The 25,469-nt window shown below is 36.7% G+C and overlaps 1 protein-coding gene across 1 annotated transcript; it reads right to left on the bottom strand.

Annotated features, from left to right (window-relative positions):
* Positions 1–12,961: 12,961 nt before the first annotated feature.
* LOC149240386 (uncharacterized) lies at positions 12,962–22,132 on the bottom strand. Its single transcript, XM_089370158.1, has 3 exons — positions 22,070–22,132; positions 14,922–15,131; positions 12,962–13,330 (listed from the first exon to the last, which is right to left on the bottom strand). The coding sequence occupies exons 1-3, from the start codon at positions 22,130–22,132 to the stop codon at positions 13,133–13,135; spliced, it is 471 nt and encodes a 156-aa protein (XP_089226284.1). The 3' UTR covers positions 12,962–13,132.
* Positions 22,133–25,469: the final 3,337 nt, after the last annotated feature.

Genomic DNA, 25,469 nt, shown 5'->3' with positions numbered 1-25,469 from the left:
AATCCAGAGCTAAAAACCCTTACTATCAATATATGTCATTAATTAGAAAATCTTAGAAGAAATTACAATGCTTTTCCAACCTGAACAATCTCTACACGAGTACAATCTATCTAACTTCTTCACAAACCAGCTCAAGCCAATACTTAGCCAAATCTGTTGCCTTCCAAGATCCTACTTCTTTGCTCTCACAAGCTCCATGTGTAAACTCGTGCTTCCTATTTCCCGGTCTCACCAACTTGTGCTCACCAAAAAAATGATTAAACTTGTGCCCTCGTTCCTCCTTTTAAAGGCAATTTGAATGGTTAAAATTAGTGATTTTTCTATTAAGGAATGATTTACTTTATGCCTTCTTCTGATTTCATGCACCATTTGTTTAATTTGGATTATTGTACAACTGATAGTACATTGTCTCTGAACTCTAATCTCAACTGGGTCTTTCTCAGAACTGACATGCATGAGTTATTTATGAGTGAACTATTAGTTATCTGGTTGATCACTACATGTGAATTAAGTCCAAATTAATACGCTTTACCTCTCACTAGTTCCTCCATCGGTTAGAGCTAGTTTAACTGAATTTAACTCAGTTAAATTAAATTAAATAATTACAACTCAATAATAACTAAACCTAGGCCCCTAAAATTTAGGGATCACTCTACATGACTCTAGACATACTCCCAACTCGAATTTACTGAGACAACTAAGTCAAATTAACTTAATTAATTGTTACAAGTTGCTATGAGAATTAGAATTAGAATTTAATTCAAGGACAAATTAAATTAAGAATTTTCTTGATGTTATTTTTAACATTTCTTGTTGCTATTTTCAACACTCCCTTGTTGGGTTGTGTTATATTCTTTCCACGACTAACCTATGTAGTTAAACGGGGGGTTAGAGGGGGGCGGTAGCCCCCCTTCGTTGCACCGATTGTGCAGCGGGGGGGTCACAGGGGGGGCGGCAGCCCCCCCTATCCGGGGGGTTTGAGGGGGGCGGGTAGCCCCCCTCTACGGGGTCTGGGGCAGCGCCCCGGGAAATTTTTTTTTGGACCCTATATTAGGTTGGGCGAACCTACCTATGGTTTTGTGCATGATTTTCGCACATGGTATTGGACGCGATGGTTTTTCGGTCCATGGTATTGGATGCTTCAGCATGTATAAATATGTATTGTAACATTGAAAGGAACATAATGAAAAATCAAGCTGGTAGTCCCGGTTTTGGGATCCAGGGAAAAATCTCTGTGCATATGTGTTTTATGGGTTATGCTCTCGCATTGTTTATTTTCTTTGTTTAAGAATTCGTATGCAGGTAATTTCTGTACAGGGTTAAAACCTACATTTGGTATCAGAGCTGTTTTGGCTTCAAGGGGACGCCTTTGTTGCTGAGGGGTTTCGCTCGGCCCTGTGGTAGACCCTGTTCAGTGGGAGATCTGCGAGATCGATTCTGGTGGTGAAAGAAGATGGCGAGCAGTGGAAAGATCGAGATCAAGAAGTTCAATGGTCAGAGTTTTGAGTTGTGGAAACTCAAGATGGAGGATCTGTTGGTCGATAAAGATCAGTGGATCGCGGTAGATCCGGGTACTAAACCATCGGGAGTGACCGATGAAGAATGGAAGAAATTGGATCGGAAGGCAAAGAGCACAATACGATTGTGTGTCTCAGATTCAGTATTGCTGAATGTATCAGGGGAAGCTACGGAAAAGGCTTTGTGGGTCAAGTTAGGGACTTTGTACCAATCTAAGTCTCTGGTGAATAAACTGTTCCTGCGGAAAAAGCTGTATAACCTGAGGATGAAAGATGGAGACTCGGTGACAGAGCATCTGAATGCGTTTAATACTGTGGTAAGTCAATTATTATCTGTTGATATTAAAATTTCAGATGAAGATAAGTGCATCAGTCTATTTTGTTCTCTACTAGATTCGTGGGATAGTCTGGTTATTGCAATAGGTAGCAATGCAACTGCTTTGCAGTTTGATGAAATAGTCTCAGCCTTGCTGACGGAGGAGATGAGACGGAAGAATATGGACAACCAGAATGGTGATGCCTTGTCTGTACGAGGACGGTCCCAGAACAAAAACAAAAATAAGTCATCGAGTGGGATATCTAAATCTAGAGGGAGAACTAAATCTCCAGGAAAACCTACAAAGGTGGTGTGCTGGAAATGCGGAAAGGAAGGGCACTTCAGAAGGGATTGTAAATCTAAAGCTCCTGATAAAGGAAAGGGATCTGATGATGCTCCTTCTGCAGAGGCGAAAACCACCTCAGATGAAGGTGGGGATGTGTACTTGGCTTCTTCAAGTACACATGTAGATCATGAGGCATGGTTGATTGACTCAGGTGCATCCTTTCACTTCACTCCCCATAGAGAGTGTTTCTGCGAGTATGAGAAATACGATGGTGGTGATGTCTTCTTAGGAGATGATAGGAAGGCTAGAATCATTGGTCGGGGAAAAGTAAAGTTGAAGTTGCAAGGTGGAAGGGTTAGAACACTTCCGGGTGTTCTACATATTCCTGCATTGGCCAGAAATCTGATTTCTGTAAGCAAGTTGGATGATGCAGGTGTAAAGACGGTGTTCGAGAAAGATACCTGCAAGATGGTTCGAGGAGCACTTATATTGATGCGGGGAGTTCGGACTGGAACTCTGTACAAACTGCAAGGTAGCACTGTTGTTGATGGGTTCAATAGTTCTATGGTTCCTGAAAATGGAGTAGAAAATCTAGTGGTCTCCGGAGAGAAGACCATGTTGTGGCATCAAAGGCTTGGACATATTGGAGAGAAGGGCCTTCGAATACTTCATGGTAAAGGTATGGTAGAAGGTATGAATGATAGCTCTCTGGATTTTGATTTCTGTGAAAATTGTGTGTATGGGAAGCAGAATCGAGTGAGTTTCCCCTCTGGTGGTAAGAGGACGAAACAAATATTAGAGCTTGTGCACAGTGATGTGTTTAGACCTGTGAAGGTTCCATCACTGGGTAAGTCTGTGTACTATGTATCATTCATAGATGACTTCTTAAGGAATACATGGATATATTTCCTTAAGAAGAAATCTGAAGTCTTTGACAGGTTTAAAGAATTTAAGGCTCTGGTGGAAAATCAGACAGAGAAGAAGATAAAGGTGCTGAGGATAGATAATGGTGGAGAATTTTGCAGCAAGGAATTTGAAGAATTTTGCAAGAAGTGTGGTATAGCACGGCAGAAGACTACTCCATATACACCTCAGCAAAATGGAGTCACAGAAAGAATGAACAAGACGTTGATGGAAAGGGCAAGAAGCATGCTCAGTGGTGCCAGGTTAGGACAGGAATTCTGGGCAGAGGCGGTGGATACTGCACGTTACCTGATCAACAGATCACCCTCATTAGCGTTGGAGGATAAGACTCCACAAGAAGTATGGACTGGTAAGAAACCCTCTCTTTCACATCTGAGGGTATTTGGATGTGATGCATATGTACATGTTCCAAAGGAGAAACGAATCAAGTTGGATAGTAAATCTGAAAAGTGCATCTTTATTGGGTATAAGGATGGTTTAAAGGGTTATAAGCTTTGGAACCCAATCACATGGAAGGTTGTGTACAGCCGAGATGTGGTGTTCAGAGAGGTAAAAGATGTTATTCAATCTGAAGTCCAACGAAAGGAACCTGAGAAGATAGAGTTTGAGCCAAAGGAGGAAGAATCAGACTCTGCAGCAGAGGAGGAATCAGAAGATGAAGAGCCACAAACTCTGGCTGTGAGAAGATCAGGTCGAGAAAGAAGGCAGCCAGAAAGGTATAGTCCATCTGCTTTCAGTTCAAATTTTGCTTTGTCTGTTACTGATGATGATCCCAGAACTGTGAAGGAAGCAGTGGATTCAGAGGATGGAAAACTCTGGAAAGAGGCCATGGTTGATGAAATGGCATCTTTGCACAAAAATGACGCTTGGGATCTGGTAGAGTTTCCGACTGGAAGGAAACCCATTGGCAGCAAATGGGTGTTCAAGAAGAAGACTAATGCAGAAGGAAAGGTGGAGAAATACAAAGCTCGGTTGGTAGCAAAAGGTTATTCCCAGGTGCCGGGAATTGATTTTGGTGATATTTTTTTTCTCCTGTTGCCAAGGTAGCTTCTATTAGATTACTTTTATCTGTTGCTGCTGCTTTTGATTTTGAGGTAGAACAGATGGATGTGAAGATACCATTTCTTCATGGGGATTTGGAAGAGGAAATCTACATGAGGCAACCTGAAGGCTTTGCGGTGAAGGGTAAGAAAGAACTGGTATGCAAGTTAAAGAAGTCTCTGTATGGGTTAAAACAGTCACCAAGGATGTGGTATCATAAATTTGATACATTTATACGGGGACCGTGTTATTTATCCGGTCTTGTATGTGGATGATATGTTGCTAGTTGGAAATGACAAAGAAATTATCCAGGATTTGAAGACCCAATTGTCCTCCAAATTTGACATGAAAGATCTTGGTGCTGCAAACTATATTTTGGGCATGGAAATTAAAAGAGATCGGGCAAAGAGGAAGCTCTGGTTAAACCAGAGGAAGTATGTCGAGACAATACTACAGAGGTTTAATATGTAGGATAGTAAACCGGTGAAGGTTCCTATTACTGTAGGTGTGAGGTTATCTGCTGAACAGTGTCCCAAGACACAAGAAGAGGAAGAGGACATGTCCCGTGTTCCATATGCAAGTGCAGTCGGTAGCCTGATGTATGCGATGGTCTGTACTAGACCAGACATTGCACATGCAGTGGGAGTATTGAGCAGGTTTATGTCAAAACCTGGGAAGGAGCACTGGACAGCAGTGAAGCGGGTTTTCAGGTATTTGCGTGGCACTAGTGATTATGGTTTGTGCTACCAAGGAAGACCAGGATTGGACAGAGTGTTGGATATTCATGGTTTTTTTGATGCAGACTGGGCTGGAGATCTGGATCAGAGAAGATCTACAAGTGGGTATGTGTTTAACCTATTTGGAGGTGCAGTCAGTTGGATGAGTAAGAAACAATCTGTAGTGGCACTATCAACTACAGAGGCAGAATACATGGCAGCCATTCATGCAAGCAAGGAAGCAGTTTGGTTGCAGAGATTGTGTTCAAGTATGGGGTTAGTACAGGGAGCTATAAGAATAGACTGTGACAGCCAAAGTGCAATTTTCTTGGCAAAGAACCCTGCTTATCATTCAAAGACAAAGCACATTGATGTTCAGTATCACTTTGTGAGGGATATGATAGAAGACAAAATGGTGTTGCTGGTAAAGGTGCACACTTTGAAGAATACTGTAGATGCATTGACAAAATCTGTGAGCTCTGAGAAGTTCCCTTGGTGTAGAGAAACAATGGGTGTTTCAGGTCTGGAAAAATGACTAAGCTCTCCTGTGGCCCCCTGTGGAAAGAAAACAACAAGTGGGAGATTGTTGGGTTGTGTTATATTCTTTCCACGACTAACCCACGTAGTTTAACGGGGGGTTAGAGGGGGCCGGGTAGCCCCCCTCTACGGGGTCCGGGGTAGCGCCCCGGGAAAATTTTTTTTGGACCCTATATTAGGTTGGGCGAACCTACCTATGGTTTTGTGCATGATTTTCGCACATGGTATTGGACGCGATGGTTTTTCAGTCCATGGTATTGGATGCTTTGGCATGTATAAATATGTATTGTAACATTGAAAGGAACATAATGAAAAATCAAGCTGGTAGTCCCGGTTTTGGGATCCAGGGAAAAATCTCTGTGCATATGTGTTTTATGGGTTATGCTCTCGCATTGTTTATTTTCTTTGTTTAAGAATTCGTATGCAGGTAATTTCTGTACAGGGTTAAAACCTACATCCCTCTCAACAAGAAAGGAATTCAACTCTATCCTGATCCAGTACCTTTGGAATGTTCTACTTGCAACACTTGTCATTATTGTTGTTGTTACTACAACATCTGCAACCTAAAAAACACATCCAAACAAAATAAACTAAATAAATTATGTCTGCAACTTTCTACTGGAAAAATTGTGTTGTTGCTAACTCTGCTACTAAGCCTCTTTCTATGCTATCAAGACTGCTCTGCACTCCTTAGTATCTGACTAAAATTGATCCTTCTACTACTGAATATTGTGGGCCCTCATAGCAAGGTAATGACCCATGATACAAAAAACACCTCAATGGATCCTGCTCAAATTCTAAACTCTTTGAACTATTGCTTCACATTTCCCCACGTCTCACCTAGAGGTATGGCTGCATGTGCTCCCTGCCCATTTGGCTCGAAATCCCCCCTACTAGAGGTCTCTACTTGAGTGGATATCTCCAATCAGTCTCCTCTTCGCTTCTCTAATTGTGGTCTCTCCACAACTTGCTAAGGCTGCATGTTGAGAGGTAAATCATGCTCCATCTCAACCGCGAAGTCACTAACCTTTTCCTTTATCCTCAATACTTTACGTACATGATCTAAATATCATATTCTCATACTATCGTTGTTACTATTGTGCTGCTACTTCCACATTCTTGTTGTATCTACTGCAATAATGAGCCTGATCTCCCCAAATATTGAAACTAGACTCCCTTTGAGTCTTGATCTCTCTACTCCTCATTATGCCAATATCAATGATGACAACTCCCTTTTGTGTCACTAAATATTGGCTTATTGATCTTCCCACTCGCAGCCTTTTAGCTCCATTAAGAAGTCTACACATAGGGACTTTTGGAATTGCCCTGAACTAGGGCTCCATCAGTCTACAAGGAAAACTTTGAATTCTTCTCTTCTATAGTGATTTCAGCTCTGATCCCATGTAGAAATTCCTTTTAGATTCAAACTAAAAATTGTAATATGCTAAAACATTTGACTTGAATTTATTGTACTCATCAATGGAAGAAAAAAAAATTGATCGAAGAAATAACGAAGTAGAAAAGGATTAATTTCAATCACACATAACAAAATAAATTTCTGGGGAAAGCCACAACTAAAAACGCTTGCTATCTGTATATAGAATTAATCAAAAGATCTGAGAAGAAAATACAATGCTTGTTCAACCCAAACAATCTCTGCATAATTACAACCTATATCACTGCTTCACAAACCAACTCAAGCCAATACTTAGCCAAATTCGATGCTTGCCAAGCTCCTACTTCCTTGCTCTCACAAGATCCACGCATAAACTTGTGCTTCCTATTGCTTGGTCTCACAAATTCGTGCTCACCAAAACAATGATTAAACTGTTTCCTTCATTCCTCCTTTTAAAGGAAATATGAATGGCTAAAATTAGTGAGTTTTCTGATTAAGGAATGATTTATTTTAGGCCTTCTTCTAATTGCATGCACCATCCGTTTAATTTAGTTGATTTTACAACTCATAGTACATTGTCCCTGAACTCCACTTGCGATTGGGTCTTTCTAATAACTGACATGCATGAGTTATTTATGATTGATTATCAGTTATCTAATTGATCACTGCATGTGAATTAAGTCCAAATTAATACACTTGACCTCTCACTAGTTCCTCCATCAATTAGAACTAGTTTAACCGAATTTAACTCAGTTAAACTGAATTAAATAATTACAACTCAATAATAACTCAAATTGGGCCCTTAAAATTTATGGATCACTCTACATGACTCTAGATAAACTCCCAAATCGAATTTATTGAGCCAGCTAAGTCAACTTAGCTTATTTAATTGTTACAAGTTGCTATGAGAATTAGAATTACAAAGTTAATTGTTACAAGTTGCTATGAGAATTAGAATTACAAAGTTAATTGTTACAAGTTGCTATGAGAATTAGAATTACAATTTAATTCAAGGACAAATTGAACAAATATTTTTCCAGATGCTATTTTTAACATTTCTTGTTGTTATTTTCAATACTCCCTCTCAACAAAAAATGAATTCAACTCAATCATAATCTGGTACATTTGGAATGTTATGCATTCAACACTTTTCATTGTTGTTGTTTCTACTGCAACATTTGCAACCTAAAAAAAACATCCAAACAAGATAAACTGAATCAACTATGTCTACAACTGTCTACTAAAAAAATTGTGTTGTTTTTTACTCTACTACTGAGCCTCTTTCTCTGTTTCCAACACTGCTCTACACTCCTCAGTATTTGACTGACACTGATCCTCTTGCTACTCAATATTGTGGGCCCCCGTAGCAAGGTAATGATCCATGAAACAAAAAACACCTCAATGGATCTTGCCCAATTTCTGAACTCTTGGGACTATTGCTTCACATCGCCCCATCTCTCACCTGGAGGTATGGTTGCATGTGCTCCCTCTTCCCACTTGGTTCAAAATTTCCCCCTACTAGAGGTCCTGCTTGAGTGGATGTCTCCACTCGATATCCTCTCCTCTTCTCGAAATGTGGTTGCTCCAAGACTTGCTGAGGCAGCATCTGAGGTTGCATGTTGAGAGGTAATTCATGCTCCCCCTCAACCACCAAGTTTCTAACCTTTGCCTTGCTCCTCAATGCTTTGCATGCATTATCTAAATTCTATCTTCTCATACTACTGTCATTACTACTCTATTGCTGCTTCTGCATTGTTGATGCAACTACTACAATAATGAGTCTGATATCGCCAGATCCTAAAGTATTAGATTCCATAGGGTTGTTGCCTCTACAAATAGACTCCCTTTGAGACTTTATCTCTTTGCTCCTCATTATGCCAATATCAATGATCACAACTCCCTTTTGTGTCACTAAACATTGGCTCATTGATCTTCCCACTAGTAGCCTTCTAGCTCCATTAAGAAGTTTACACATAGGGTCTTCTGGATCTGCCCTGATCTAGAGCTCCATCAATATACAAGGACAAATTCAAATTCTTCTCTTCTATAGTGATTTCACCTCTGATACCAAGTATAAATTCCTTTTAGATTCAAACTGTAGATTGTAATATGCTAAAACAATTGAATTGAAACTACACTACTCATCATTGAAAACAAAAATTGATTGATGAAATCATGAAGTAGAAAAGGAAGAATTTCAATCACACATAACACAGTAATTTTCTGGGGAAAGCCACAGCTAAAAACCTCTGCTATATGTATATTGCATTAATCAAAATCTCTGAGAAGAAAATACAATGCTTATTTAACCTGAACAATCTATGCACAAGTATAATCTCTCTCATTACTTCACAAACTAGATCAAGCAAATACTTAGCCAAATTTGTTGCCTGCCAAGCTCCTATTTACTTGCTCTCACAAGCTCCATGCACAAACTTGTGCTTTCTATTGCTTGGTCTCACCAAATCATGCTCACCAAAACAATGATTAAACTTGTGCCTTCATTCCTCCTTTTAAAGGCAATTTGAATGGCTAAACTTAGTGAGTTTTCTAATTAAGGAATGATTTAGTTTATGACTTCTTCTGATTGCATGCACCATCTATTTAATTTAGATGATTTTACAACTGATAATACATTGTCCTTGACCTCTAATCTCAACTCGGTCTTTCTCAGAACTGGAATGCATGAGTTATTTATGAGTGAATTATCAGTGATCTGATTGATCACTGCATGTGAAAGTCCAAATTATTAAACTTGACCTCTCACTAGTTCCTCCATCAGTTAGAACTAGTTTAACTGAATTTAACTCAGTTAAATTGAATTAAATAATTACATCTCAATAATAACTCAACTTGGGCCCCTAAAATTTAGGGATCACTCTACATGACTCTAGATAGACTCCCAACTCAAATTTACTTGGCCAACTAAGTCAACTTGACTTAGTTAATTGTGATAAGTTGCTATGAGAATTAGAATTAGAATTTAATTCCTAATTTAATTGATCCATATTTAAACAGGAACGCAACAAATTATAGAGATAACCATAACACAGAGATGTAGAGGAAATAATACATCATTTCAATAATGTAAAATACTAAAATATGCTTACAAACGGAAATCGAAATAAACCAGCTAGGGTGATGGTAGCTTATCTCTGAGAAGAGATGTGGCGGCTACATGCCTTTGAACTGCCTTACAATGAGGCTCAAGGGCCTTTTTATTATTGAACAATAAGAGAAAACCCTAAACAACCAAAACCGTAACCCGAGGAGATGTAACACCAAGAGTTTATGGGCCCTGTTGGGGTGAGTTGGACAACCAACTTCCTGGGGTCACGACTTGGTCATATTATCTCCATTTGACGCGCATGATAACCTTTTGGAAAGATATCTCCAAGGACTACGACAAAAAATATGATTTTAGATATATAAAAAAATTGGTGGTAGATTTCCAAAAAAAAGGTCATTTAGAGCCTCAAAACAGCTCTGAAAATTCAGGTCCCAAAAAACTGCTAAAAATAGTAAACTGTGCTACCATTGAGGAAGTTGAAAAATTGAAAGAAGCAATGTTGGGGGTCCAAGTGGAATTGACAGGTGGCCACCAATATCCACATGGATCATTTCTCCCCCCTTAGGAAGCAATGGTTTCCATTGCTTTGAGTTCCTCCATGAAATGAGGAAACTTTTGTTGAACTTGGTCCCTAGTGAGCCACTTGCCCTGGTGAAGGAGTTGGCCTGCTTTGATAACTCGATACAGTTGGATCTTCTACTGGTGAGTTTGATTGACCTGTGTGTCCATGATCTGATCATTTTCAGCTTGTTCCATGCAATTTGGATTTAACTCTATTGGTGTGATTTGTTCTGCAATGTCAGATGTGTCTAGTAATGGTGGAAAGTATGGTCGAAAGTGGTCCACATTGAACATTGGGTGTAGGCCAAGGAATGGGGAAATGCTGAGCTCAAATGCATTGTCCCCCACAGCCTTCATAATGGTGTAAGGGCCATATCGAAGTGGTTTGAGTTTCTGATAGGCTCCTGTAAGGTGTTCCTTTTTCAAATTCAACCAAACTTTGTCACCCACCTAAAACTTGTGTGGCACCCGATGTTGATCATGTCGCTGCTTGTACTTGGAATTTGATTTCTCCAGAATGTCATGGACCTAATGGCGGATATGTTGGATGTGCTCAATGAAGCTATTTTCCTTATCTGTTTCAGATTGGACATGAGCCGAATCTACCTGAGTAGTTTCAAATGGCATGGCCACATCAATGGGACACAGTCACTAAAATCCCAAGACCACCTAAAAAGGGTTGTAGCCAGTCAAGTTGTGGAGAGCCCGGTTATAGCTATGTTGAACATAGGAGAGGCTCTCATCCCATGTGCGTGGATTCTTTGAGTTCACTACAACAAAACCAGCGATTTGCGCCAGATTTAGCGCCAGATTTTAGTGCATTTTTTTGTAATTGTGATGAGCAACCTGGCGCTAAATCTGGCTCTATTGTACAATTTTTAAAGTGTCCTTTTTTGCACCTGATTTTGCATCCTTTTTCACGCTAGATTTTGCATCATTTTTTACACCAAACTATGCATCGTATTTTGCGTCAAATTTTGAACCAAGATTTGCATCTTATTTTATGACAGGTTTTGCTTCTAGTTTTGTGTCATTTTTTGCATCTATTTTTCATTCTCTGTTGCTTCCTATTTTGTGTCATTCTTTGCTTCCATTTTTGCACCATCATTTGCATCCAGTTTACACTGTATTTTGAATCCAATTTAACGTCTTTTTATGCATCCATTTTGTGTCAGTTTTTGCATCTAGTCTTACGCCAGGTTTTGTATCTAGTCTTACACTAGTTTTTGCTTCTATTTTTGCACCAGCTTTGGTGCCTATCTTTGCACCATGTGTTGAATTTGATTTAGCACCAAATTTTGCATCCATTTTTGTGCCCATTTTTGCATCTTTTTTTGGACCATTTTTTACATCCACATTTACGTTTGATTTGTCTCCATTTTTCCCATCTCATTTTGCACCATATTTTGCGTCATTTGTTTCATCCAATTTTGCATTATTTTAACACCATCTCTTGCATCTAATGTTACATCATTTTGAGCATCCAAATTTGCATTTATATTTGCATCTTATGTTGAGTCATGTGTTGTGTCCACCTTTGCATCTTATTTTGTGTCTAATGGTACATTCAATTTAGAGCCATTTTTTACGTCTACTTTTGTATTTGTTTTTGCACCAAGTTTTGCATCCAATTTTAAGCTATTTTATGCCCCTTTTTGCACCATTTTTTTGTGTCTACTTGTGTCCAATGTTGCACCATTATTTACACCGAATTTTTCATCCAATTTTGCATTTTTTTGGTGTCTAGTTTTACATCGTTTTCACCATCCAAATTTGCATCTTTTTTTGCCTCATTTTGTGTCCACATTTGCATATAATTTTGTGTCTGAGTTCGAGCCTAAATTTGCATGTGATTAGGAATCATTTTTTACATCCAATATGGCATCCTTGGTTTCACCTTTTTTCAGCCCCATTTTGCATCTTGTTTTATGTCTTTTCTTACATCTTTTTTTTTTCCTTTTTTGCACCCAAGTTTGCATCCCAAATTTACACCATTATTTGCATCATCATTTGGCATATTAATTTGTAACGTTTTTTGCTTCTTTTTAACGCTCAACTTTGCATCTTATTTTACATCTAGTTGTTGTCTTTTTTTGCATCTAATTTGGTGCCCATTTATGTGTCCTTGTTTTTGCCCAATTTGATATCCTTTTGTATGCCATGTTTTGTTCCCTTCTTTGTGTCAACTATTGCACAATTTTTCACTTCTAATTTAAAACACTTTGTATGTCAATTGTTTGCATTTTTTATTAATTCCTAGTTTAACATCCAATTTTACTTTCAATTTTGCATCCATGGTTACATCTGCATTTGACTTCTTATATAGAGTATATTTTTCTTTACATATATGACCCCCTTTATAGATTCATAGTGAAATATATGATAGTTTCTAAATATCATTAAAGCAGATATCACAATTCAAAATCATTTGTAAAGAAATTTAAGAGAAATTGACGACATCCATCCAAAAAAATAACAATGTCTCATTAACAATTTTCAAAACATGTATAAAATAGCAACATAATACTAATAAAATCAGTATTATTTTTAATCAAAACAAGTAAAATTCAAATATGATTAACAAATCAAAATATTTCATGAATATCGTTATTCTACGATAAATTAACAACATACATAAATCAAACTCATCGTATGATTACAAAATCAAAATGTCTCATTGATATAGGGTAAATTCACAACACCCATCTAAACATAACAATGTCATTCTACACAATAATTTCTTCATAAAAAACAATGCATGTGCATGCCTAGATACCACCACCAAGATCATCCTCATGATCATCTTGACCATCCTCATTACTCTGATCCACATCATCACCAACACCGCAACTATCATCATCATCTCCTCCTTCACCACCATCATCCTCATCCTCATCCTCATCATCTCCTGATATATGTTGAACATCATTTGGATCATCGTCTTGGCAATCATTACCTATAGCATTCTGACAAAAAAAATCAATATTACATGTTAGTATTAATTACATAACACAACGCATGTTTTTGTTATACAATGTTAACCATAAAATGAGGTAAGATATACTAGCATTTGCACCAGATGTTGCAAAGGAAATGCCGTAAGGCATAAATTGAAAAATACAAATACAACAAAAGAATACTTTGATAAAGAATAAAAATATATTGAATGCTCAAATCAATGCCCCATTAACTGGAAGCATTTAGTAGACATATCTATCAACATTAGGATTATACACAATGATCAAGAAATTTTCCATATACAAACAACAACTTCCACAACAACTTTTTGTCACATCCACATTTTAAGAAATGCCTTGGAACGTGATCGGAATCTTCCATATTGCCTTTTTCATTATGCAGATAAATCTTCCATATTGCTATTTTCATCATGAATATTGTTAGTTCATTGTTGTAAAGTGTTAGTGTGTTAAATTCAATACTATAAGTTCGACAAGTGAAAAACATTCCTCAATTAGCATAATATACATTTTTCTCTCACCGTGTATTTTTCAGTCAAAGAGCACAAGTAACATATTAACATGTATTTTCCCTTCATTATTTTCATCATAGAGCCAAGAAATCTACGCCTTATCTATAAAGTAACAAAAACATTTTGAAATAAGTTTAATATTTCAAGCGAGTCTCTAACCTATAAAGTAACAAAAACTTTTTGAAATAAATTTAATATTTTAAGCAATTGGCTAAGCTACTTTAATAATTGAAAAATTCTCAAAGATGAATTATACTCCATAATAAGAGAGCCAACATTGGAGCCCATACTTTCACTAAAACCAAAAGAAACACAACCACTTGTTAAGAAGAAATTCAAGTAATAACAATAAAACAAAAATAATAAACATTAAAGTATAAAATGGTATTTCCAACACACAAGTATAAATATACATGCTCTATGTCCATTGTTAGATTAAATGGGTGTGGAGAAAATTAGTAGAGAACCCAAAATTGTATTTCTAATTAGGATGGGTGGAGAAATGCTTTAAATGCGGGTTGTTGTCATTCTAATGAAACCATTTGCAAAGGAGATGTTAAGATTCTGAGAGAAAAGCTAGGCTTGGTAGAGAACACCTTCCATGTTAAACATTCCCTTACTGTAACCAAAAGGAAAGCACAAGAGAAACAATAATTAGATTTTTGTTCACAAGTTGTACAAAATATATAGGTGCTATTGATTTTTGAGTGAATAATGGGAGAGATTATTTATGAAATTGGGATAAGGCGCACCTAGTTTTGTCAGAAAGAGGCATATTAATGACAAGTACATCACATTTAGGTAGCATTTCGTCAAGATTTGTCTCCAATGTTGCTCCGGTTTCCTTTTCCAATTCGGGTCCAATAGAAAGACGGTCATGGTAAAGAAGCTTACAATTGAAGGGCTATACAAAGGAACGCAATTCAATTCAACATCATGTAATGTTTATTATTATTAGATTGAAATTTTGAAACAAACAGCATGCATGCGTAAGAATTATGGAGCACTGAATTTTGAAATGAAGTTTGCAACATCATGAAGTAGTACTAGATCCTAAGAATGAATACCTTCAAACGCTTAAGTAGTTCTTTGCCAATACGCCCTGCACCAATAGAACCAATAGTTTTCCCTTCTAGATCATATGACCTGTAAGAAATTGCTGCCACTTTCCAATCACCCTCAACAATTTGCTTATATCCAGGCACAAAGTTTCGCATCAATATGAGAATGCGCATTAGCTCATCTTCTGCCACGGACACCACATTACTTTCGTTGATCTTCAACCAATGATGATACAAACAAATCAATGGAATTAAAAAATATATCCAATATAAATAAAATGCGTTTTTTTAAAAGTAACTCCTAAAGTGAGAAAAATAAAGTTAAAAAATATAACAATGACAATTGTGTAGTTAAAGTGTAACCAAAACAAAAATATATATACAACAATAGAATAAATAAAATGCGTTGTTTTAAAAGTAACTCCTAAAGTGAGAAAAAATAAAGTTAAAAAAATATAACAATGACAATTGTGTAGTTTAAGTGTAACCAAAACAAATATATATATATATATATATCAATAGAATAAACCTATCAAGTGTGGATCAAGCAGTTTGTGTCGGATTTAGCCCATAAAATGTCATTTTCAAATTTAACAATAGAATAAACCTATCTAGTGTGGATCAAGTAGTTTGTGTTGGATTTAATTCATGAAATGTCATGTTCAAATTTAATGGAGAGGGGTCGATTTAATGGAGAGGGGTTGAGAGTGGGAGCCACTTGTGAAGGGTAAAAATTATTCCGTAAGGTACTTAGTGAGACAGAGCCTAGCACAAACCTATTGACAACATCCTACAATTAGACAAATCATTCTTCCATCAATCATTGGAGCTGATCTCAACCTAAACACAGTTTAACTGATTATAAATATATATATATATATATATATATATATATATATATATATATATATATATATAATGCACTGGAAATCTAAAAGTAGCATAAACATAGAGATACAATTGGAGAGTCTATACTGGTAATCTGGAAAGCTTGGTGCTAAGCAAAAGAGAGTGATGGGATGATGTCAATGTCCTCTAACCCTGATGAGGAGGGGCGGGGGGGGCAAGCTATTGGCTCATTGTTGGAATTGTCAAGCTCATGAAAGGATCCAATTGTATGATATACTATGTGAGGCACCCGAATGAGGATGCTCTGCTTTCTTATCTAATGAACTTTTGATAATATCATCTCTACTCTGCTGAATGTGGGGGCAAAAGTCAATTGCGAGATACACCTAGCTAATCCAAGCCGTGCATAATCCTAGTGACAACATCCTGCAATTGGATAAACCATTCTTCCATCGAACATTGGAAGTGACCCTGACTTGAACTCAACCTAACTGATATTTTATATATATAAATCACACACAATGATAGTCTGCACAAAGCAGAAAAAAAAAACTATCAAACTATCTAATAGTAGCATAAATGTAGGGATACAACAGAGTGTCTACACTAAAAGTCTGGAGAGAGGGATGGGATGATGTCAATGGTGGTGGGAACCAGGCTATTGGATCAGTGTTGGAATTTCCAAAAGCTTAAGAAAGGATCCAGTTGTGTGATCCTACGGGAGGCATAGGAATGATGATGCTCGGCTCTCCTATCATCTAATGTCCAAGCAAGGAAACTCTTGAAAATATTATCTCTGCTCTGCTGAATGTAGGGCTAGTCTAATAGGTGGAAGGTGCCATACTCTGGATCAGTCTGGAGCTGGTTTACCCCTAATGGGTGGAAGGTGCCATACTCTGGATCAGTCTGGAGCTGGTTTACCCCTAATGGGTGGAAGGTGCCATACTCTGGATCTGTCTGGAGCTGGTTTACCCCTAATGGGTGGAAGGTGCCATACTTTGGATCTGCAAAGTATCTGTCTAGAGTTGGTCCATAACTCGCTCTGATTATGTATGGCCTAGTCTAATAGGTGGAAGGTGTCATACTCTGGATCAGTCTGGAGCTGATTTACCCCTAATGGGTGGAAGGCGCCATACTTTGGATCTGTCTGGAGCTGGTCCATAACTCGGTCTGATTATGTATGATCTGTAACCTAATATGGCACAACCCCGAACAGGCATCAAAGATGTTGATTGACCACCAAGGCAGAAGGTTGAGGTGAGATCCCATCTAAAGTTGGAAGGAAAGAAACTATGGATAAAATCCTGGCTGCTCCTCTGAATCCGGGGTAGAATAACAGTTAGGAAGTACCCTGCTCTGGTTTCCTCTTCAGCTAGTCCACATGTCACTCTGATCATGTGTGGTTTGTAACATGATTTGGTTGGAACCTATGAACAGACCTCAAAGATGTCGATAGACTACCAAGGGTAAGATTACGAGGAAACCCGAGAGACCTCAACTCTATCGTGTAGTAAAAACTACATGAGAACATTAAAATATGAGTAGTTCAACTATATTATTATATTTAGTCATACATCAACAGACATAGAAGACAGTTAAAACAAAAAAGAGAACATGTAAATTATCTTGGTACTCTGAGAAGTGTGGCAGGGGATTGTAAACTGAACCGTATAAAGCTGCCAAAAGAATTTCTAACTTGTTTTCAAGACAATTGTTGCTTGAGAGAGTGAGACTGAAATATAGCAGAAATTTCAAGCAAATCAAATACTTCCCAGACCTTCAGAGTCGATACAACTGAGATAGGTACAATTTTTAGGAGACACCATTATACCAAATACAACGCAACGTAGGTCACCACGGTTAAAGAGAGGACATCATAACAAAACAACGAATTAAACATGGAACCGTCATTTCTAAAGGAAACAATGGTACCTAAAGCTGTTCGAAACATTCGAAGGAAGGAGCAAAATGTCATTTATAAGAAAATAGTAAACTTCGTCCACAACAACGCTACTTAGGGTGGAAATTGTTGGGAAAACCACCACAAGAAAGGAACAAAAAATGGGAAGGCTAGAAATGCAATTATCTTTGCCCTTGAAATGTCTGCTAAAAGGAGAGGAGAGTTCGAAGGAAATTAAAGAACTCAAAAGGCAGTCCTTGGAGTCATCATTGCCCGATTTGAGAGAGCTTCCATTTTTTGAAAGAGTTGTTTTACTTGCACCTCCCCTCTCCATTTTGTTAAAGAGTTGTTTCACTTGTTATGCTAGAGTTGTTCGGTTGTTATGGAGGAAAGGCATTCAACAATTTTCAAATTTGAACCTCTTTAGCATTATAGTGTTCCACCCCTGATTCAAGCACCTGAAACTCTCTGTTTTATTTACAGGAAAATAAAGAGAGTGTTAGTCTATCTGTGCTTCTCGAGATATAATGCCCCATATCCAAAATACGAAAGCTACAGGAGAACAGTTATTACACAGTACAATCTCACCATTACAAAGGAGTCGATAAAAGACCAAATGCATTAAAGCTTTCCAAGAAATTGCAAAAACATACAATAACACAAGTGAAGATCAAGGTAAATCTGCAGTACATGTTGGATTGGGGATAAAGCCAATATCATAGCATGAGATTCACAATTAAATGAGTTGTAAATAATAATGGAATGATATGGAATTGAATAGCCTACAGGCTGAATATAAACAAGAGAGTTATTATTTCATTGTTATTAATTTATTATAAAATCACATTTTTTAAAACAATAACTATTTTTATTTCAATACCAACCATTAACTAATTTCTAAGAATAATTCTAATTATTGTTGTCCACTTCATCTTCTTTCCATTTCTGTACCATGAGGGAAAAACCCAATACCATTCCTATATCTTAAAATTAACATTAAATATGTCAAAATAGCTCAAGCATATTTTGGAAAACAATCATTACAGACGGATTAAACAAAGAAGAGCGCTTTGAGATCTTCCGCAAATCTTTCAGGAATGTAATAAGATCAAAATAAAACCCATGGGTAAGTACAGCCAAAAGGATAATGAATCAATCTAGTCACAGTAAATATCAATATGATAATCCAGGTAAGATGTATTGTCACTTTTCCTGATTTCATCCCTCTTGGCACCGGTAGGTTACCTATATCCTCACCCAAAACCAAAGTAGAAACAGGCCTGGCTGGGAGACTATCTTTCAAAATTGACAAGGTATTATTTCTATCAATTAGAATGCACATCCTCAGGTGTTCAAAAATTTAATAGAACAGTCAGCTAGATGAGCAGATCCAATTTAGAGAATCTCACTCAGATCTACTTGACATCACCTCCATGATTTAAATAATGATTGGAGGAGTCTTAATACTCCAGAGTCCAGATCACTTAACATACAGAAACTAAGGCAGCCAAAGAACAATATCTCATCACTCCCATGCCACATATATATGTTTAGGTATAGTTGGAAGGACACATACCTTTCCTGTAACTAATTCAGCAAGGTTGTCATTACAAGTTTTGGGCTATGTTCACTGCCCTGGTATTGAAAGGTATACAGGTTTTTCACCTTAATTACACACATCAATGCATATGTATGTTCAAGGTTTAAGCTCATAGGCCTGTAGCTATTACAACAAAACTACAAGTGTAAATATATAATACAGTGAATTCATTTCTGAGCAAATTCCAAGTCCAGCGTTTGTTCAAGCCAAATAGTCATAAGGTTCTGACTCCTGAGTATCTTATGGTCAAGCATCTCATCAAAAATGCATTCCATCACATTTTATCAATACCCGTGCACTATCAAAAGACACGACTCTGTTCCTTCTCCTTGTTATCAAAGGACACAACTTTCTATATGTTAATTTATACAATCTTAATTCTTATTCTATTCTCTATGTACTTTCTAAATCCTAATCCAACATATCCTAGATCCAACTTCTGCATATCCAAGGATCTTCATACTTCCACCTTCATACGTTTCTCACAACAAGACCCAAATATAAACCAAGGCTCTGGAGGAGAAACAAGAAGAGAGGAGTGTAGTGACCAACCTGATCTGATCTGCTAATAATACTACAAACTAAAAGATAACTCTCACTTTATTGTTTGTAGCTTCTTGGGGGTGAATGTGACAATGCTATATATATCATAAGGATCTGGAATCTGATATCTCCTCTTTGTTGTGGGCTGCTGGTTCCAGGGTGAGAAAAAGTGGTATAAAAGTCCTCTAAAAACGAAGGTGAAGGGTGTCATAGTGAGGTGGTTTTCCAGTTGCTTGTATCTATATAAACTATAAATGTATCTTTACTATAAAGTATTCTAAAGATTTTCTTCAACTTACTTTAATATCCTTTTAAATTAACTCGTCCTCTTCTCAAAGACCCATATATAAATAAAGCATTTTTCATCTTTTCAAAGCTCATGTCTTAAGCATTCCATTAATATCAATAATAAAAAGAAGGATGATGATTCCGATGTATGTAATTTGTAGTTCTTGTTGCCTAAGAAGTCTAAGGAGCTTAATCCCTCAAGAGTAAAACAGTAAAAGGAATTTAAGTCTCGGTCATATTGTTAGTTCCTAATCTCCTACTAACAAAGACATTCCGCTATCTTTTTTCAGGAGTCAAGACTAAACTGTATGTAATCCAAAACATACTTTCTTTGTCCAAGATTTCCCTACTTGTAATAGATTACTACAACCACATATACTACAAAAAGAAACCAATAACTCCTAATTATTATTCTGATGCCTTTGCGAGTTACTGATTAGATAATATAAACAAAGGAGTTATTCTTTATTCCAAGTGATACTAAACTAATAAGAAGACTAATCATACTATTCTTGTTTGTATTATCTCTGTATCTTTTCTATCTAAAGTAAATCTAAAGAGGAAGAATTGCTTGTCCTAATCAAGTGGGGTGAGGATCTAGGGCGACCAATGGGAGAGGAAGGCCTAAATGAGGCACACACTTCTTCTGCTGCTAGGGCCTGGGTTTTTAATAGGATAACCATAGGGATATGTTGCAAGGACAGGGGAATAATTGGTTCTATGCAATGCCATGATCTTCTTTACAAGAGTCGCTGCTAATCCCTTGAATGTATCTTGTTTTTTTTTTTTTTTTTTGGCTTCTAGGATGGACCTACTTAGTCCTTCAACAACGAGAAGAAATAAATGAGACAAGGTACAACCTTGTTTTAAGTTTTAACCCTCTTAAGGGTCTTAAGAAATTAGAGGCTGAACCATTTATAAAAAATGCATAAGAAGCTTAAATTACACATCCCATAATCTAATTTACCAGTGGTAAGTTGAAACTAATATGGATAAAAAGAAGTATCAGAAAGAGCCAAGACACCCTTTATAAGCCTTGGAGAGGTTCAACTTGATCACCATTATTGTAACATTTTTTACTTGAATAATATGGAGGCCCTCTTGTGCTGAAACAATTGCTTCATGGATCTGACGATCCTCTAGAGAACCAAGCGGTTCTGTTATATGAACTTACAAAGTAGTGCTTTCAATATGACAGCCAAAACCTTAGCCATTATCTTATAAATACAATTAGACAAAGAAGTGGGTCTAAAAGCATAAAAAGACTCAGGTTGATCCACCTTTGGAATGAGTGCAATAGAGGTCCAGATGAAGGAGCCAGGGAGCCTTACTAAAGCTTCTCATTTCTTCCACTACCTGAAGTAAGTTGTCTCCCAACACTTCAACAAATCCCAGGTAGAACTCCACAGTCCACCCATAGGGATTGGGACTCTTGTCCTTATGGAAAGTGGACAAACACATTCAAAAGTGATTTTCTGGACAGATCACCATTGTTGGAACTTTGTTGACTTGAATAGTGTAGAGGCCCTCTTGTGCTGAAACAATTGTGTCATAGATTTGACAATCCTCTAGAAAACCAAACTGTTCTGGTTAGATGAAGTTAGAAAGTAGTGATTTTAATCTCACAGACAAAACCTTAGCCATTATCTTATAAATCCAATTACATAAAGCAGTGGGTCTAAACGCATAAAAAATGTTCAGTCTCAAAACTCTGAAGTAAATTTGTAAAGAATGTAGCATTAGCTTTCTTGGCTTAGTGAAATCCCTAATTTTCTATCCTATTTGCCTGTCTTAAAAATCTCATGAAAACCTGTAAAGATTGTGCCATTGTGTACACTTAGTCTCTAAAAGCCCTAGCTTTCTATCTTCTTCTGTGTAATTTGAATAGAACACCATCAAATACAAGAATTATCAATTCCCATTCTCCAAAACTTTTAAATGTGCGGAACTGAGACAGAAATCATTCAATCAAACCACTCGAAATGCATCTGAATGCCGATCCATTAACTTAAAGAACTTCTTCCCAAACTCTGCCATTTTTTAAACAAAATTTTGAGCACAACCTTGTCTAGTCCATTTATAGAGAGCGTTAGTTTATGAAATCTTGCCTGTAAGCCAAAATAGAGTCAAAATTTTCCATTGAAAGCTCAGAATAACTGAACCAGAAATAACCCTTGTGAAATTTGCTGCTTAAAACATTGTTTTGAGCACGACCTCTTTCTTCAAATTTATTTTAGATAATACGATAGCTTATTTAATGAAATATTTCCAGAAAGTTGAAATATGGCAAATTTTTCCAATCAAGAACTCTAAATAATTTCATTAGGACAAGGCGTAGAGGATTCATGACGGCAACAAGAAAATAATGGCGCTTTGCAATTTTAGCACTCTCTTGCAGAAAAATACCTTTTCTGAAATCGTTTTGACCACGAAGAAATGCAGATGAACTGTTGGAAGTCGTGCAGAGAGAGATCAGGTGGCTCGTGGATCGATTCTGGGGCAATGTTTATGCGATTGCAAACCATGATTGTTCATATGCGAGCTACTGAGCTCGTTGAGAGGGATACGCGCAATGGCGCCAAACTACCAAGAGGATTTGAATTTAAAGGCGGGTAGAATATCTACCGTCCGATCATGTCATCCACGGCCATATATTTGTGTTTCAGTAAAACGGATTTTCAAAGAATGTAGCATTAGCTTTCTTGGCTTAGTGAAATCCCTAATTTTCTATCCTATTTGCCTGTCTTAAAAATCTCACGAAAACCTGTAAAGATTGTGCCATTGTGTACGCTTAGTCTCTGAAAGCCCTAGCTTTCTATCTTCTTCTGTGTAATTTGAATAGAACACCATCAAATACAAGAATTATCAATTCCCATTCTCCAAAACTTTTAAATGTGCGGAACTGAGACAGAAATCATTCAATCAAACCACTTGAAATGCATCTGAATGCTGATCCATTAACTTAAAGAACTTCTTCCCAAACTCTGCCATTTTTTAAACAAAATTTTGAGCACAACCTTGTCTAGTCCATTTATAGAGAGCGTTAGTTTATGAAATCTTGCCTGTAAGCCAAAATAGAGTCAAAATTTTCCATTGAAAGCTCAGAATAACTGAACCAGAAATAACCCTTGTGAAATTTGTTGCTTAAAACATTGTTTTGAGCACGGCCTCTTTCTTCAGATTTATTTTAGATAATACGGTAGCTTATTTAATGAAATATTTCCAGAAAGTTGAAATATGGAAAAATTTTCCAATCAAGAACTCCAAATAATTTCATTAGGACAAGGCGTAGAGGATTCATGACGGCAACAAGAAAATAATGGCGCTTTGCAATTTTAGCACTCTCTTGCAGAAAAATACCTTTTCTGAAATAGTTTTGACCACGAAGAAACGCAGATGAACTGTTGGAAGTCGTGCAGAGAGAGATCTGGTGGCTCGTGGATCGATTCTGGGGCAATGTTTATGCGATTGCAAACCATGATTGTTCATATGCGAGCTACTGAGCTCGTTGAGAGGGATACGCGCAATGGCGCCAAACTACCAAGAGGATTTGAATTTAAAGGCGGGATAGAATATCTACCGTCCGATCATGTCATCCACGGCCATATATTTGTGTTTCAGTAAAACGGATTTTCAAAGAATTTGAAATATTATGAATTTGAAATATTATACATTTTATAGAATTTGAAATATTATACATTCTATTATTTAAGCTGAATAATAGTTTTACTTTGGAAAAATAATTGGGCACATCAAATAAAATATTGATGCGATGAACATAGAACTCCGAAACAATAATGCACCCTTCTCTTACTCCAAAACAATAATGCACCCTTCTCTAGCTGATGTGTCAATGCTTTCTTTGAAGTGGAACTTAAAGAATTAAGTAATTATTCATTATTAAATTGGGATTTTATATAAATTAATTGATTATTTATTAAAGTTAATTTCATTTTATAATTTTATAGTAATTTTTAATAGATTTTTGTTAAAGATAATTATTTGAGCTATTATTGTATCAAGATTTTTGTTGTGTCTTTTATTATTATATTTTAATCCACTTTAAACATGTTCAAAATATGTTTTCATCTTCATTTGTGGAGATTATCTACTTGCATATTCAAAAAGTTTTGATGTAGTTTTTGCCTTGAAAAATGATTATTGTGATTGTAATGGTGAGAAATTATTCTATAAACAGTGTTAAGTGTTATTTAGAATAAATGAGAAATTCTTTTTGAATATGTAAGACTAATCTTTGAGAGAATAGATATATATTCCCTAATTATCACATAAACAAGGGGTTAATCTTGCATTTAGTGCTTTATCTCTGTAGAGTTTCGCTAAACAAAGGGAATACCTCCTCCTGCGTGACTTCGATTGTCCCTCCCTCTTACAGGATTGCAAAGCATTAAGAATTGAATCTTCTTTATTTTAAAGATGTAGTCTTGTCGAATATACCAAAAACATAGTAGGATTCTTTCATTATTGACAAAATCAAGCACATGTGCAAGGGAAGTATTCATCTATGGATGGTTAACAAGTTCATTAATAACTACAAGCAAACGCTTCAAACTATGTATTTAATGATCTCTAGTCATCATCTAAAGAGTTCAAGAATCAAATCAATTCCAACCTAAGTTCTAAGTATATGGTAAACCTCTACTCTAGAGGTTCTATTATTGTAAAATTTCACAACTATGGAAGTTGTGGCAAGGTCTCAAAGGAGGGACTTTCTTTTTGGGGCAAAACTAACCTTTTTTCAAAAGATAGTTTCTATAATTGAATCCATATTCAATATCCATTTCTTCAACCCCACTCTGCCGGATTTGAATATTGAATCCCCCCTACTTATTTTGGGATGAGATGATCTTTCAAAAGCCAACATAAATATATTGGGGACTAACAAAAATATACAAACTAAGCAAGGAAGGGTATACACACATGTGTTAGAATTTGAATTGAAGTTGACTTGAGCAAAGGTATAACAATGCATATTAAATTAAATATTGGTGATTTTAACAACCACGTCCATTAGATTAAAATAATGATACTTTATGTGTATCTATATGCAAAGACAAAATACTTGAAAGGCACCTTCCCAACAACAAAGGTCATTATAAGAAAAATGGAAAAATAACAAGTTGATGGGTGGTATGATTGAATGAAGAATCAAAGGGCAAGAAAGAAGAGACATCCAAGTTTAGTCCTAATAAAAGATTTTATGGCCCCTTCCAAGGAGTGCGTTATTAAGAGGGACACAAACATGATCATGGAGTCTGTGCTAAAGTCTTATGGGAGAAATAGGAAGCATGTGAATGAAATATTATGGATTTCAAAAGAGAAATCATGTTATTCAATCCAATAGAAGCAAGGG

The sequence above is a fragment of the Pinus tabuliformis genome, chromosome 8 (assembly GCF_031772625.1).
Source record: "Pinus tabuliformis cultivar Carrire ecotype Pingquan chromosome 8, CPIR1, whole genome shotgun sequence".
Taxonomy (NCBI): Eukaryota; Viridiplantae; Streptophyta; class Pinopsida; order Pinales; family Pinaceae; genus Pinus; species Pinus tabuliformis.
This window is presented reverse-complemented; position numbering and strand designations above follow the sequence as displayed.